The following is a 17,840-nucleotide window of genomic DNA, read 5'->3' as shown; positions in this document are numbered from 1 at the left end:
CGATAAGTGGGATCCCCTTAACGACTCAATAGTCAAGATGGTTCGCATTCTTCTGCTACAAATTATTTTTGAATTTTCCCAGAATTTTTCACGAAACAATTGTCAATTCATTACTAACACCCTTTATTAAATGTTAAGCTAAAACCTACCATATCGACCAAGTTTCAAATTCCTTATTTTTTCATAGCTTTAAAATTTATTTTTCAATTATTATTGTTAACTTGGTTATAAGATAGGAATGTGAGAAATCGAATTACAGATAATAGGTAATTTAATAAAAGAAGTTTAATTAAAGACTAATAATTAATCGTTCAGGATTACATTTACACTTAACACCACGAAGGCTTAACAGTTCTTATTACGCTTATTACATACGACACACATTAACGAGACTACTTTCTCAGAGACACTCAACAGACGATGTATTCTTACGACACGAAGTCAGATGTAACGAAGACGGCACAACGTTGCCAACCTAAATCTAACGAATTACTCTAGCCGTGCTCTTTAGTACCTTTATAGTTTTCCATATTGAGTATTGATTGGAATTTAACCAATTACATTGAAATTTTCTGGATGATTATTAATTTTAATTTTAAATAATGTCCCAAGTGCGAAAACCATCATGACTGAATAACGACCCAAAACTGGCAATGTAGGCACAGAGTCTTGGTAGACATTATTGGGACGACTTTTGTGGTGTTAATTGCGGTTAGACGTCGGCAAACATTAATGTTCCAATATTGACTGCCAGTCCTTACGCAGTATTGGCAAAATACAAAAAATAATATAAATAATTATATCTTCTATTAATAAACTAATTAATTTGTCATATTTATACTGCTTATATCACTCTGCTAGTCTGACGTGAAGTCGAGAAAGCATAAATTATGTTTTATAAACTACACTATTTACCGATCACAATCGGTCCCAATATTATAAAACTGAAGTTACTGTTGTTTATTCGACGAAATTTTTACTTTAGCTAGTTGCCTATTTTAATGTTAGCAGCCCTTTAAAAAAATTGCGAAAGGATCTAAGTCGGGGTGAGCAGTGATATTGATTTTGTCACGGATTTTCCAAAATTCCCTGAAATTCAACTAAATTAGCTTTTCCTCGCCTTGGAAGCATTTTTTTCTCTTGATGATTATATATTTTACTACCAGAAGCCATTTACAAAAATTGCAAGAGAAAAAAGTAGTAATTTTGAATTTTTTGTCACGGATTTTCTAAAACTCCCAGAATTCAGTTTCATACAATATTTTCAAATATAACTTGCCATCAATAGATTAAAAAGTTTAGCCTAATAATGTGCCAATATTGTCCCAGTAATTTTTGACAATTTTTGGCAGCCATTACCGGACAATATTTACGGGCCCGTTTTACAGTCTTGGTCTTTCGCACTTGGAGCTTAAAGAAAACCATACAATTGATTTTTTCCGAGATGTACCAGCACGTGGAGATAACTAATATTGGTTGTTTTTGGAAAGTCTTTAGATTATACATTAGGAGGTTAGAGAAAGTAAAAAATTTCTTGATAATTAAATTTCATAAAAAATATTAAACATTTTCATTTTAGCATTATTAAATTATAATTTGTATAATCATAATTTGTAAAAACAAAAAACATCTTATTCAGAAGTAATAACCAAAGTAGCACGTAATATTACAGCAATATTGAGAACACTGCCTTAACATTACCAATATTGTCTCAATGTTGCCAATGTTACTGGAACATTACGTCCTACTGAAGAAGTAGAATAAAAATGATTATTAGATATCAATATTTTCATTTTTTATATAGGTATAAAAATATTTTAACTTTTAAATTTTAGATTTAAAATTCCTAATTTTTTCTATTTTTATAATTAAATTAAAATTAGAATTACCAAAAATACAAACTAATTAATTAATCAAAAAATATCAACACCAACTTGATGTAAGAATTAATCAATATTTGGGGTCGTTCATAAACTACGTCACACTCCTAGGGGTGGGGGGTGTCAAGCTGTGTGTGACGAAGTGTGGAAAAAATTTTCTTTTGTATGTAAAAAATGTGACGAAGGGGGGAGGGGGTAAAAATCAGTCCAAAAAAGCGTGACGTAGTTTGTGAACGACCCCTTTAACCCTTTGAGGAGCAGTCATACATTCAATTCAATTCATATGAACATTTTTTTGTTAACTCGTGCACTACATTCTTGATTTTGAAAACTGAATATTGAAACAATATTTTTGTCTAATGTAGCAAATTTCTTACTTTTGATCGAGTTATAGAATTTTGAAAAACATTTTGAAAACATACCGCTTTTATACACTACCGTCCGTGAGTATCAGGACGCCCCTTTTTCATGAGTGGAAAAATGCTTAAAACGTAGAAAATAAAAATGCCAACATTTTTTTTTAATTTCTTGAAAACTAATTAACTTTTATTAGCGCTCTTGGTCTTGTTTTAATCTCTATTTAATGTAGAATCTAAATTATTAACTGGTATTGTGAAATAAATTTTTCTAAAAAAACTTGAAACCGTAAAAGTAGGATTAAAAAAATTCAAAAAATTATCATGAATAATAAAGTGTTAAAAAGGTCAATGTAAAATATGTTTATGTAATAGATATACTAAAATTTAAAAAAGCTTTTTAATAACTTAATTACGAAAAGCGTGCAAAATCCAGTATTTTTTCTGTATCTGACAGAATAGTCAACGAAAATTCTTTGATCAGGTGTCAGTCTTTTCATAATTTCATTAGCTTTCAGGAAAAAAATACGAAAAATTTTTGTCATTCTTATATTTCTACGTTTTAAGCATTTTTCCACTTATGAAAAAAGGGGCGTCCTGATACTCACGGACGGTAGTGTAAATTTTGTACTGACCATCGCTTTTTATTTTCTTACAAGAAAATAAATTAAAATGAAAGATACAAAATTAACTCAATAGGCGATCATCTATAAGTTTAGATGTTTGTGATATGATTTAACCCTTAAACCGCACACTGACGAATCCATCCTTAAACCGCACACTGGGTGTGCGACACCCGGGGACTTTTAGGTGTGTTCTCCAAGCTGGAATAGGATATTATCTTTTGGAAAAATTATCTTATATAGCTCAGTACATCTATTTTGAAGGAAAATAGGTTTCATAATGATTTATTTAATTTTAATAATTAAAAAAGAGTTTTTTAAAACTACTGAAATTACCTTAAACCAAAAACTGGGTATCAGACAAGCAAAAATTTTTCGCCGACAACTTTATAAAGTTATCAAATACACAAAGACACTTGGCAGACTAATGTCACTCACGAAGCGGAAAATTAATAATAAATTATTAATTATTATTAATTATTAATTATTATTAATATTATATTATATTATTATTATATATTATATTATATTATTATTAATTATTATTATTAATTAATATTAATTATTATTATTATTTATTATTATTATTATTATTATTATTATTTTTTTACTTAATAAATTTAAGTACAAAATGTACCATCCAATATCAACACATGTTCAATTTTTACGAATTTAACCGAAATATTAGAGTAAAAAGCTAGAATATGGGTGTCGCACACCCAGGGTGCGGTTTAAGGGTTAATGCTGTTTTCTAGTTTTCATAGGCATATTGATTTTTTAATTTTCTAAAAACTCACCGTAGATGGTTATTTTAAAATTTGGTGGTAACTTTTTCGCTCCTTTCCTTCTTTGAGTTTCGATAAGGTGAAATTTACCTTTACCAATTAAATTTTGTAGTAGGATTCTCATTAACGGAACCAGCTTTAAATTAGATTCTTTCTTTATATCATCACGTACTGTTTCAATTATCCAAATATTTGACTTAGGCCATAACTCAACCTGCAACTCACAAACAGACATACACACAGATAGGAAATTTCATAAGATGATAATTGTGGCATTCTTATCTCAATTTTATTAGGTTGTGACTAATATGAATTTAAAGTTGCTTTATAAAGGCCAAATATTTAGGATATTTATTCCATTTACAAAATAGTAATATGAAACTATTACCTTCCCTGCACTATCTTCAAATGAAAACAGTTCTTGCTAAAATGAAAAATTTTGGCATATTTTTTTTCGTAAAATTTGAATAAATGTTTTAGAAAATAGTAAGGTACACTGAGAAAAAGAGGGCGCTACTAGAAAATATAAGCCATCGCACCTTTTTTTCTCAGTGCACTTATAAAACGCTTTGAATCATCATGTACCTGCAAGAGGTCACTGTTCTCCGTTACTAATAGAAACAGATAAAATGAAAATATAAATCTACAAAAAAATTCAAAACATATCGTCGCTTGGGGGGTAAAATATATGATTTCAAAAAAAGTTTTAAAGGTCTTGCTAGAATGGTATATGGGCATGTCTAGAACTTTTCAACTTTATGTTTCCGCTTATTATTATATTTTTAAAATTATAAAAATAATTTTGCAGTAGAGTAAAACGGGCGAAGCAGCCAAGACGGCACATTTTAGTTTGCGAGGCAGTTATTTGAATAGGTTTTTCCAATTTTAATATCGCATTAGAAAGCTTATCTTTTTTGCTAAAAAATCTCCATAGAACATTTTGACGTAGGTTGCACTAAAAAGTTTCTACAACCGTATCCCCAAAGGACCACGTTTTTGTCATATTTGCAAAAACGTGGGGTGAGGCGGCCAACTCTTTTAATAGTTAAAAAAAATAACTTAAAGTTAAAATTAGTGAAACCTAACAAGGTAGTTGTCCTTAATTTACTTTTATTTTGTTAGTAAACTTCAAAAATGTACATTTGAATAATATATTAAACACTAAATTCTGCATTGAAAATCACTTTACAAGAATTTCATTTGTGTAACTCAATTAAATAAAATCATAAAAATTACTCTTAAAAAAGTTACATCTAAAAAGTCTGTTTTCATAAATGGTACTGTCATTGCTAAACTGCTGCAGCAATAATGCCCATCTCTTTGCAATTCTACCATAATTTGATAAATTATTGTGCTCATTAAATATACAATGTGTTTAATTATCTTTTTAATTAGGTAGAGAACGACAATAGTAAGGGAAAGTGTCGAAATCGGCAGTTTCCCGTGTTTGACATTGACTGTTTTTTTCAGTTTATTTGGTTTAACTTTTTTAACAAGTCATTACATATTTTATGACTTATAGTAGAAGTAGTTAGAAGTATAAAGAACCAAAAAATTATTGAGACCATGATGTTTCTCAATTTAGAAAAAAATAGCGTAACTTCAAACCTGCGAGACAATTTTTCTTAAATTTTGACAACTTATCAATTAACTTGATATAACTTACCTGTTTTAACGCAGATTTTTAAGTAACCATATAACGGGGTTATATTATCTATACAATAAGAAGTAATTTGAACCCTTACAGGAATATGTGACATTTATACATATGGAATGCAATGACTTCAAACGTTAAATTTAGAAATGAAACTCATTATAAAAACCTACATTTTTGAAGAACACATGTTGAATTTGAATTCTAAACACTTTTAACTTATTGTAATCTCTTCTTGCACATTGTAAAAGTATACAGAAAAATCGTTAACCTTTACACTATTCATAAAAAGTATATAATATATACTTAGATATATTATATCTAAGAAAGAATATGAGCTTCTACTATCATATACTTTGTTTCATAAAAAAATCATTAAACTGTTAAATCTGCCTAAAAATTATTATTTATAGGTTTCTGGGGTCCTCTGGTTACAAATCGGAAGTTAGTTTAAAAAAATTGTAAATAGCAAATCCAAAATAGCGGACGAAATTTAAAAAAAATTATCGGATTTTAATGTCTTCTGACATTTAAGAGTTTTCTGGTTTGCTGATCATGAATTTGAAATAATTTTTTAAAAAATTTATATAGAATATCCAATATAATGTATACATTTTTGTAAAATCGAATCTTTTTGCATAATACTTGCTGTTTGGTAGTTTTTAACAAACATTTTTTAAATTTTTCATTCGCCATATTGGATCCACCATTTAAAAATTTTCATATATAACTTCAGAATCATTGTCAGTGACCCTATAAACCCCTGGATACTCAATGCTGTGGAAATCCGATAAATGTTTTTTAATTTCGCCCGCTATATTGGAACCGACATTTTGAATTTTAAAATACTAATATTGTATTCGTAATCAGCGACCTCAAAGATCCTCAGATACTGATTGATGTAAAAATCAAACTGCATGAATAATCTATATGTTTAGAAACATTTTCTTGGGGTTAAACTCATACACAGGGGGTTAACGATGTGTATAAATGAGTATCGCAAAGTTTTTTCTATTATTTGATCAATACACAAGACAATAAAATTAATTTCAAGAATGTGTCTTGAAAAAAGAAATTAAGTTTTCCAATACCTAAAAGTTTAAAAGTTCTAGAGATATGACCATATGTTTTACCACCCAAACGACGGTTGCAATATTACTTGCTAGAATATAGTATAAAAATATTTTATACAAATGAGCCCGATAGTGTTTTATTTATAATAGTTTGCTTATTATCACCTTTATTTGAAAAACTTGGAATTGTACGTAGTATCACACTTAATGAGTTTTTCAAAACTGTTTCTGTTAAGTTCTTAGTTTTAAAATGATCCTTCACGAAGCCTAAAAAATATAAATTTTTTTAAACTCCAAAACATGTTCGCTATAGTTTTCCTGTAATTTTTTTTAAATACATATGTATAACAATTTTCATCTTTCTAGGTAAGAAAAATACTGTTCGCGCTAATGGGGTACATGCCATTTTTGCACATAGTATAAATAGAAACAAGTCAATTAAAACACAAAAACTACTAGCAACAATACGCGCGCTGAAGCGCGCGGCTAACTTCTTACTTCCATTTTTAGAATAAAATTATCAGTTTTAAATATAATAGAATTTAATAATATTTAATTCAAATTTGTTTCCATGAAAATAATTCATGAATTGGAATATGCATAGTTTAATACTATTATAACTATATAATAATAATATATGCTAAGACAGGGAATTTAGGGAAAAGTCAGGGATTTTTATTAAAAATGCTGGCAAAAATTAAATATTTAGAATTTATAAGAAAGCACTAAAATTTTGTTTCTTTGTGTTTTACTCATAAACTTTGAATTACTACAAATTCTAAAAAACACTCAGTTTTTTTTGTTTCTGACAACAATTTATTTTTAAATTACTTCATTCTTGAACAACTATCACTTCTTAAAAAACAAAAATTTTAAGAAAATTAAAAAACTTTTAATTTTTTTTAAATATTTCAAAATTAATTGATTTTTAAAAGAGTTGCGTTTACAATTTATTCATAAATAGATTAACTTCGGAAGGTTTTAATTTGAAATTGTATAAAATTTCAATTTTCAATTAATTTAATTAGAAATAGCTAAAATGATATTAGTTTCTGATTTTAATGTCAAAATATATTTAATAATAATGTCTATTAACTATTTTAATGTTCTTTTTGTTGATTTACAACGTTCTCTCGTGATAACGAACATTAAAACTCTCGATACAACGACAAAAAAAACACGAACGAATTTAAGAATTTAATTCAACCAAAATTTTGGTTATCTCAAAAAACGACAAAGTTAATCAACCCTTAACTTTATTTAACCTAAAGAATCTAGTGATCCGATTATTATTAAAAATACTTACTTTTTCTTTAAACTAATTCCATAATTCAGAAACTTTTAATACAAATAAACATACTTTACGAAAACTTTTACACGTATTTGACGTTTGTACTGTTAATCACGGATAAATTCATGCGTTTGAATAGGACGTGAAGTAGGATTCTCTGTCGTAATATCGAGATTTTGAATTCCCGAGATCGTTGTTATAACAAGAATCAAGTGTAATACAATCTATCTAATGTTAACAAAAAATACAACTTCAGAGTGTGAAGGACAGAAAAATAAAAATGAATGAAAGAATGAAAGAACATTCAAATTATTATAGTTAATTTTTTTTATTTTGTGCATATAGCAACAAACAAAGTTGGAGTTTGGAATTACCCGCGCTATCTAAAAAGTAGCAAAATAAATATGATAATAAAACTTCGTAGGGTGTTTACGAGATGCTCGTCCTAGGGCGCCCCGAGGCGACCAAAGGTTCTCAAAGTCACTTTTATTATCGTTTGTTTTCATATAAATAAAGAATAATAAAAGTGACTTTGAGAACCTTTGGTTGCCTCGGGGCGCCCTAGGGCGAGCATTTCGTAAACACCCGTAGTCATGGATTAAACCCCTCCCCCACGTAGTTTGCCGTAGATTTTCGCTAACCCCCCCTCGCCCTAAGTTGGCTACGTAGTTTATGGACGATCTCTTTCAGAAAAAGATAGGGAGTTGTGGAACGTCGATAAAAGTGAAAGAAAATCGTATAATTTAAAAGAGTATTATTTATTTAAACTATAGAACATTAAAAAGAGTTGTAACTGAAACAAAATAAATTAAATTGAGTTTATTAGATACTACCACGTCCTCTTTAGAGGCTCCGGTTTTGGCAAAGAGTATAATTCACATTTAATATCGGAAAACAAATTAAACAAAAATTATAAATATGAACATTCCCACAGGAAAACAAATCTAGTAGAATTACATCATTTGATAAACCAATAAATGTTTAGAATCAATAGGCCAATAGAATTTAATTATCTAATGTGACTAATTTTATTAAATCCTAATATGAAATTATAAAATATAAAAAAATTTATTTCGATACATAAAATTAAATTCTGGATAACCCCATATACTTTTCATACACCCTAGGGCCCTTAACATTTAAATTGGCAAGGTCACTCTCTAAAAGAGTCGCATAAGATTCTGCGAGTGACTCTCTTGGAAGTTTAAGTGTGATAAGACAATTTTGAACAAAGAAATTGTATACTACATCTACATGTTCTTTAAACAATTTTGCAGTGGCCTACGGTTTAAAATTTTTTTAGAAAAAAAAATTTTAAAACATGATTTAGAAATTAAATCTATAGAAGATATTTTAAACTTTGTCAGCTGTTAATCATAAATCATCTTGCATTATGATTTTAAATTAAGTGAAATAAGCTTTATATTATGTACAACTTACTAAACACTGCGACTCGGACCTTCTTAGGTAATTCCTTCGGATTCTTTAATTTTCTTGAAAAATGGTGTAATTCGTTTATACCAATTAAATTTTCTAATAACTCTCTTATAAGGGTTCTTGGATAAAGTAAAGGCAAGTCCATAATTCTATCAAGTTCATGTTTATATATATAAACTGTTGAATCAGGCCATAACTCAACCTACATTATTTATAATTAATGATTTAATTATTTATTTTATATCAATAATTTTTAAAAACTTTTAATATAAATATATATATTTATATATATATATATATATATATATATATATATATATATATATATATATATATATATATATATATATATATATATATATATATATATATATATATATATATATAGGGGAGTATAGTCGAGGTTGGACCACTGTCTAGGTAGGCCATTCGCGATTTTTGGAAAAGTTCACTAGCGCCACCTACGCACATGCTTGTCGAAGCTTGTCTTAGTGAAACCTAACTTTTTGTTCAATTACATTTTCGGAGAATCGAAAATTGTGTTTTCTGTGACGTCGGTACAAAAAGATCAAAAAAAGTTTGAGTGCATCATGTGAAAAACCATTAATAAAAGATAAAAAAAATTGAATCGTCAGGGCAAGCATGTAAAAAATTTGTGGGACTTATGGTTGAAAGAAAAACAAAGTGAAAAATGGAATCCCGAAACGTATTTCTTTATGGTTACAACAATTCGGTAATGTTACTTTCTGTCAAGGTCGGCCACTTTGTGTTTAAAATGCACAAAGATGAGGACGAGCTACTTCATTTGCAAAAACTGCAATTCTGAATAACTCATAATATAATTCATAATCATATTAATATTTTTATTTAATTTTATTAATATTTTAGTGCAAAATTGTTTTTTTATTTATATTTATTTTTTTATAGGGGAGAGTGGGGCAAACCGGATATACCTACGGTTTTTTTTATTCTTGTGACCAAACGAATCAACCGATTTCATTTTTCGATGGCTTGTTTGAAAGATCATTTAATTGCGCAACTTTTTCCCAGAGACACCTACACTTTATCTTTCATTGTTTAGTTGCTGTGTTAACTTTAAAAAAATTTGCAAACGGGCCGGTTTGCCCCACCCCCTGAGGTAAACCAGCCACCCCATAGGGCAAACCGGTCAGTTGGGTTTTTTGGGACGCATGATTATTCCTCAAATTTAAATTTCCTAATGTTCAAAACATCGAAATTTTTATCATCGAAACATCATTTCGCATAATTTTTAGTTTTCGAAATTTCATTCAACATAATTTTCAATTTATTGATTTATTCTTTATCCTATTATTTGAATAGTCGAATTGTTTTTCAATATAATTTTTAATATGTCGAAAATGTTTTTGACATACATTTTATTTTTCCGAATGACTATTTGTCATAATTATTAATCCTCCGAATTGCCATTTGACATAATTTTCAAACCTTCGAAATATTATATTACATAACTTTCATTTATCGAAATTTTATTTGTCATAATGTTCATTTACTCAAATTATCAAGTGACATAAAGCGCATTTACTCGAATTCTCATGTGACATAACCTTCAAATCTTCGAAATGTCATATTTAAGAAATTTCATTTATCGAAATTTTATTTGTCATAATGTTCATTACTCGAATTATCAAGTGACATAAAACGCATTTACTCGAATTCTCATGAGACATAACCTTTAAATCTACGAAATGTCATATTTCAGAAATTTTTATTTATAGAAATTTTATTTGTTATAATTTTCATTTATTCGAATAACCATTTAACATAAAATTTATTTGTCCGAAATTCCATTTGACATAATTTTCAAACATCCGAATTACTTTTTAACCTATAATGCAAGTCACAGAAATTTCATTTGTCCTAAAATAACAATAAAAATGAGAAAAATATTTGAAAATTTCATTGTTTTTTTAGGACAAATGAAATTTCTGTGACTTGCATTATAAGTTAAAAAGTAATTCGGATGTTTGAAAATTATGTCAATGGGAATTTCGGACAAATAAATTTTATGTTAAATGGTTATTCGAATAAATGAAAATTATGACAAATAAAATTTCTATAAATTAAAATTTCTGAAATATGAAATTTTGTAGATTTGAAGGTTATGTCACATAAGAATTCGAGTAAATGCGCTTTATGTCACTTGATAATTCGAGTAAATGAACATTATGACAAATAAAATTTCGATAAATGAAAGTTATGTAATATAATATTTCGAAGGTTTGAAAATTATGTCAAATAGCAATTCAGAGGATTAATAAAATTATGACAAATAGTCATTCGGAAAATCAAAATGTATGTCAAAAAAATTTTAGACATATTAAAAATTATATTAAAAAACAATTCGACTATTTAAATAATAATAGGATAAAGTATAAATCGATAAATTAAAAATTATGTTAAATGAAATTTCGAAAACCGAAAATTATGCGAAATGATGTTTCGATGATAAGAATTTCGATGTTTTGAACATTAGGAAATTGATATTTGAGGAATAATCATGCGCCCCGGGTTTTTATCTACAATATTGCATTTGTATAATCTACAATAACAACAAACATAAAGAATCATGTGAACAATGGTTGTAATAATGTAAATAATAATACAGGATTAAATTTTAATTAAATAAATAATTTTTTTAAATAACAAAAAAAGATGTTTGAAATTATCAGAGAAACAATATTAAAGGGTCTAATTCTCATTGGAAGACAATTATTTTTCATTGTAAGTAGATATTTTAGTGAAAGAAACATTTTATTTAAAAATAATTTTTATGAAACTTTAATTTAATGGAAATATCCTATGGCCGGTTTGCCCCACCGAAAACGGTCCGGTTTGCCGCACAGGCCCATTTTGAGAATAAATGTTTGTCAAAAAGAAACGCTTTGCAAATTTATCAAAGTTTTTGGTGGTAAATATTCCTGAGGTGTGTACCTTCAAAACCCAAGACCAAATATTTGGAAATATTACACGATTTTCTCTAAAATTCCTTAAGAAAAAATTCGTAAAAGTGTAGAAAAAAACTAAAAATAAACTTTTGCTCCCAGCGTTGCATAAACAAAAGTAAAAATTGTCAAATTGAAAAAATAAGGTATACAACACATGGTTGTTTCAAATTTCTAAATAGCACTTTTGACAATTTCGGATATTGACCCCTGGCCGGTTTTCCCCACTCTTCCCTGTTGTTTATATTTATTATTTCATTAAGTTACAAGCTGTAAACAATAAAGAATAAATTTTCCTTAACTCCAAACATGTTATTTTATTTTTTAACGATTAATGCCCTTTGAATTTTAAACATGGACCGACGTTGACTCTAAGGGTCAAGCTGGACTAAATTTTTTTTTAAATCTTTATAACTTTTTCATTTAAAACCATTCAATTTACTTGGTACAGAAAAAATGTTCCTATTAAACAGGACTTTCCAACAATATACTTCAATTGTCCAAATTCATTTTTTAATTAAAGTTATAAACAAAAGTCAAAAGGTGGGCCGACCTCGAATACATTCCCTTATACAGTAAGAATACCTGACTATGCATCAGTCCACGAGTGCGAAGGGGACACTCTTATGCGGCGTTCAATGTTCGCTCACTCGCATTCACGCTTAGGGGTGATTCATAGTTAGATACTCTTACTGTATATATATATATATATATATATAAATATATATACAGTCGAACCTAGATAAGTGGAACCTCAAGGGACCAAAGTTCTTGTTCCACTTATAGAGGTATTCCACTTATCCAGGTCATTTAAGGTCAAATTACTTGTGCAGGGACTGCAAAGAAAGTTCCACTTAAAGAGGATTCCCACTTATCAAGGAACCACTTATCCAGGTTCGACTGTATCAGTACTTTTTCATATAATCAGGCAGATTATCCATGAATTCTATTTAGAGTATTCAATCATCCATATAATAAATACTGAAGAAAAATTTTTACCTTTCCTGTAGAATCTTGATAAGGGAAATGATTTTTCTGAAAGGGAACAATGTACTTTTCCATAATTATCATTTATTCATTTTAGAAGATTTAACAAAAGTAATTCAAAAATATTATTTTACTTAATGTATAACAAATTATAAATGTCGTATACCTCTAAAGCATTGCTGTCCAGAACAGATTTACCTGATGGTAATAAAAACACAAACACAATCTAATACATGGCGATATATTTATTTTCTTTAATATTTAAGTGCTTTGAATGGTAATAAAGTTAAATCATGTTATGAAGCTTATTCGGAAAAAATTCATATAAAAAGATGGAAAGCAATTACTATATCGTAGCTTGAGAGGTAACACATATTTTTTCATAACAATTTTTAAAAATATAGGCACCATTTCATCAAGAGTCATGAAAATTTTTATGGGTCTGGCTAAAATGGTATGTGTATTACCACCCAAACGACAGTTGCAATATTAGTTAGGGGAGATTGGGGAATTGTGGGTCACCTCTATTATTTAATAATATCTACAAGTTTGATCATTCAATTTTTTTAAAATTTTTTTTGTTCGTCCAAAGTAAATTTTTCATTGGCATGTCATGACTTTACAACGCTTTACAATTGAGGAGCTGGATCGAAGAACCGGCTCTTCGCTCGGACCGCAAGCGCTAATATCAGTCGGGTGGCAGTGAGCGCCTCTGGGCCACTCACTCCTACCCGACTGGTATAAACGCGTGCGGTTCGAGCGAAGAGCCGGTTCTTCGATCCAGCTTCTCAATTATTACCTACAAACAGTTAACAAAAATCACCTGAAAAATTGCATTCAAATATTTATTTTGGGCCTTTATGTTTTTATTTTTTTACAAGGATTTTCAAGAATTAATTATTGAAAATATTTTTTGGGAAACTATTTGTTAATTGTTTTTGGCGATTTCATTGCAAATATTATTAAAAACACTAATAGTTATAGTAATTTAACAAAAACAATTATATTCATTGCGATTGAAACGATAGAGTTGTTCACTTAAAATGTGTAATTAATTGAGCTTATTTTACTTGTCCAAATTGTGATTCCGATTAATTTCATTTTCTTACATTTTGCTTTCTAATTTTAAATTAATAATTAAACATTTATAACATTTTTAATGTTTCTAATTATTTAATTAATATATTTCATCGTTATTTTTTATTTTGTACCTAATTTAGGCAGTGGTCCACAATTTCCTAACATTTTTAAAAATCATAAAAGTGCACTCTTTGGTAAAACTGAAATTTCTTTTAGATAAGTAATAATTTTGGTAAGCTTACTATAATATATGATAGTTTAGACCTCCTACTGACAAGAAAAGTTTGAAAATTAAAAAAAAAATTTATGTAAGATATTGAGCTAAGAAAAAGAGTGAACCACAATACCCCAAACTCACCTACTAAAAAATAGTGAAAAAATATTTCGTAAAAATGAGCCAGATAGTTATTTATTTACAATAGTTTGGTTATTATTACCCTTATTTGCAATACTTGGAATCAGAAGTAGTGTTCTACGTAATGCCTTTTTTAGAAGCGCATCTGTTAAGTTTTTCTTAGTTTTAAAAATATCCTTCACGAATTCTAAAAATAAACATTTTAATAACATTAGAATTAGTAAGACCATTTACATCAAAGAATTATAATTAATTATAATTTTAAACTATGATGAATAAGCTTTAAAATTTAAAACAGGTAGAACTCACTAAGTACTGCGAGTTGGACATTCTTAGGTAATTCCTCCGGATTCTTTAATTTTCTTGAAAAATGGTGTAATTCGTTTATACCAATTAAATTTTCCAATAACGGTCTTATAAAGGTTCTTGGATAAAATAAAGGCAAGTCCATAATTTTATTAAGTTCATTTTGATATATCCAAACTTTTGAATCGGGCCATAACTCAACCTATATTATTCATAATTAATGATTTAATTATTTATTTTACATCAATAATTTTTAAAAACTTTTAATATAATATTTCCTCTGCATGCTTAATTCCAAACTGTTATATCAGTACTTTTTTATTTAAGCAGGCAGATTCTCCATGCATTCTATTTAGAGTATTCATTCATTCATTTATTTAATAAATACTAAAGAAAAATTTTTACCTTTCCTGTAGAATCTTGATATGGGAAACGATTTTTCTAAAAGTGAACAATGTACTTTGCAATCATTATCATTCATTCATTTCACAAGTGTTAAAAAAGTAATTTAAAAATATTATTGTAGGGGAGAATGGGGCAACCGGACCCCCTAACGGTTTTTTGACTCTTGTGACTAAACGAATCAACCGATTTCATTTTTCGAGGTCTTGTTTATCTTTTATTGTTTAGTTGCTGTGTTAACTTTAAAAAATTTTTCCAAACGGTCCGGTTTGCCCCACCCCCTGGGGTAAACCGGACCGTTTGGTTTGTTATCTATAATATTGAATTTACATAATCTACAATAATAAAAAACATAAAAAATCATGTAAACAATGGTTGTAGTAATGAAAATAATAATACGGGATTGAATTTAAATTAACCCGTTCGCTGTTTGGAAAAATATTCATTTTAGTGCCCCAAAATGTCCATCAACATCTTTTAAATTGTTATATTATTTAAAAATAATAAACAATTATTTATTTATTACTTTTTCTAGTATCATTAATACCTATAGTATGTAAATAATGATATGAAAGAATTTATTTTATAATTTAAATAACAAATTTCTATTTTTTGCTAACACTTTCACGACCCAACGTTGGGTCGTTAACAGTCTGGTCCATCTTTTTTCACGACCCAACGTTGGGTCGTTAACAGGCAACGGGTTAAATAAATATTTTTTTAATAAAAAATAAAAATGTTTGTCATTATCAGAGAAACAATATTAAAGGGTCCAATTCTCATTGGAAGAAAATTATTTTTCATTGTAAGTAAATATTTTAGTGAAAGAAACATTTTATTTAAAAATAATTTTTATGAAACTTTAATTTAATGGAAATATCCTATGGCCGGTTTGCCCCACCGAAAACGGTCCGGTTTGCCCCACAGGCCCATTTTGAGAATAAATGTTTGTCAAAAAGAAACGCTTTGCAAATTCATCAAAGGTTTTGGTGGTAAATATTCCTGAGGTGTGTACCTTCAAAACCTAAGACCTAATATTTGGAAACATTACACGATTTCCTCAGAATTTCCTTAAGAAAAAATTCGTAAAAGTGTAGAAAAAAACTTTTGCTCCCTTCGTCGCACAAACGCAAGCTAAAACTGTCAGATTGAAAAAATAAGATATACTAAACAGGGTTGTTTTAAATTTTTAAACAACACTTTTTCCAATTTCACCATTTCGGAAATATTAAGAGGGGTCCGGTTTACCCACCGGTCCGGATTGCCCCACTCTCCCCTACTTAATGTTTTAAAAATTTTAAATTTCATATACCTCCAAAGGATTGTTGTCCAGAACAGATTTATCTGCTGGTAATGAAAATATGAAGGAAATGTAATACATGTCAATAAATTTTTTTTCACACTGAGAGACCTTTGGGACTGTAGCGGAACAACGTATGTTACAGCAGCTTCACTATGGTTTTTGTGCGCTGCGGTACAATTTTGGGCGCGTGACAGTCCAAAATGTTGGTGAGCAGCTCACAAAAGTAGTGGGGATGCCGCCTTTGGTATGCAGCGGAAGAATTTTTGGACTGTCACGAGCCCAAAGTTTTACCGCAGCAACCCAAAAGTATAGTCCTGTAGCGTTTCACCAAAATGGTCAGTAGCAGCCTATCGAAATTCTGCTGCTGACCCAAAGATCTCAGTGCATTATAATATAAAATACAAATACAAATACTGGTAACAAAGAGAAATGGAGGGATAAATCTTATTAGAAAACTTTTATATATTCCTTATGCAGTATAAAAAAATTTGTTGCTTGGTAATAAAGAATAAAATAAAATATTTGTTGGGAATTTTTTCCAAAAATTAAATAAGTCTTTTGCAATAAATAAAACTCATACGCGATAAGAGAAAATTGAATTATACATTAAGACTCTTTGTGTACATGTTGTTACGATTCGTACATAACATGATGAAATAAAAAGAAAATAATTTTTAAAAGGATCTTACTTCGTCAGTCACAGGTCTCCTCAGAGGTGGGCAGGTTATTCTAAAATGTAACGCTACAAACTTGGTGGGGAGTTGTTAAAATGACTTCCAGATTCCAAATTTTTAAACCGATAAATCGTACCTGATCCTCTTTTCGAATTATCTCTTATGCAGATAGTCGGAAACTTGAAAAATTTATTATTTTAATGCGGAAGCCTTGATTCAGAAGACTGCTGATTTTTCGTTACTAAAAATTTTTTAGACAAAGATTTTATGGATAATTATGGTTCCGAATTGTCTCTTCTTCAAGAAACTTTTTGATTTTTTGAATTTGGACACGTCTGTCACATGCTAAAGTGCTACATATATGAATATATATATATAATTTCAGAAGCCTGCAAAAAAATAAAAATTTCCGTTGTCTTAGATCAAGAAGTCATTTACCGTAGCTTTTAGTGCGCTAAATCCGAATTAACATTTAACAAAAACCTCCCATCACGTCAGGATTTTAAGAAAATTTGGGGTAAAGTACCCAAAAATCATTTCTTAGTAGTTTTTAAAAATTTCTACTGGGTAAATCCGACGTGCTAGAGACTTGTCATATTAGTTAAATTAAAGCTTGAACCCTCTACTTTACGAAAATATAGCGATATTGC

General features: G+C 28.7%; 1 protein-coding gene across 8 annotated transcripts in view; it reads right to left on the bottom strand.

Annotated features, from left to right (window-relative positions):
• Window positions 1-17,840, bottom strand: part of LOC122507656 — a 59,890-nt gene that overhangs the window by 11,287 nt on the left and 30,763 nt on the right. For 4 of the 8 annotated variants that reach the window (XM_043620487.1, XM_043620483.1, XM_043620485.1 and 1 more), the window contains 11 exons: window positions 16,526-16,560; window positions 15,217-15,252; window positions 14,815-15,013; window positions 14,588-14,692; window positions 13,237-13,268; window positions 13,083-13,118; window positions 9,103-9,301; window positions 6,537-6,638; window positions 4,230-4,255; window positions 4,033-4,068; window positions 3,657-3,858 (listed from right to left, as the gene is read on the bottom strand). In XM_043620487.1, the coding sequence (XP_043476422.1) occupies window positions 3,657-3,858; window positions 4,033-4,068; window positions 4,230-4,255; window positions 6,537-6,638; window positions 9,103-9,301; window positions 13,083-13,118; window positions 13,237-13,268; window positions 14,588-14,692; window positions 14,815-15,013; window positions 15,217-15,252; window positions 16,526-16,560 (1,008 nt within the window). The remainder of the gene's footprint in view (window positions 1-3,656; window positions 3,859-4,032; window positions 4,069-4,229; window positions 4,256-6,536; window positions 6,639-9,102; window positions 9,302-13,082; window positions 13,119-13,236; window positions 13,269-14,587; window positions 14,693-14,814; window positions 15,014-15,216; window positions 15,253-16,525; window positions 16,561-17,840) is intronic. The other 4 variants (XM_043620488.1, XM_043620484.1, XM_043620486.1 and 1 more) reach the window with 1 other exon arrangement.

This window comes from Leptopilina heterotoma, unplaced genomic scaffold, assembly GCF_015476425.1.
Source record: "Leptopilina heterotoma isolate Lh14 unplaced genomic scaffold, ASM1547642v1 Lhet_509, whole genome shotgun sequence".
NCBI lineage: Eukaryota > Metazoa > Arthropoda > Insecta > Hymenoptera > Figitidae > Leptopilina > Leptopilina heterotoma.
This window is presented reverse-complemented; position numbering and strand designations above follow the sequence as displayed.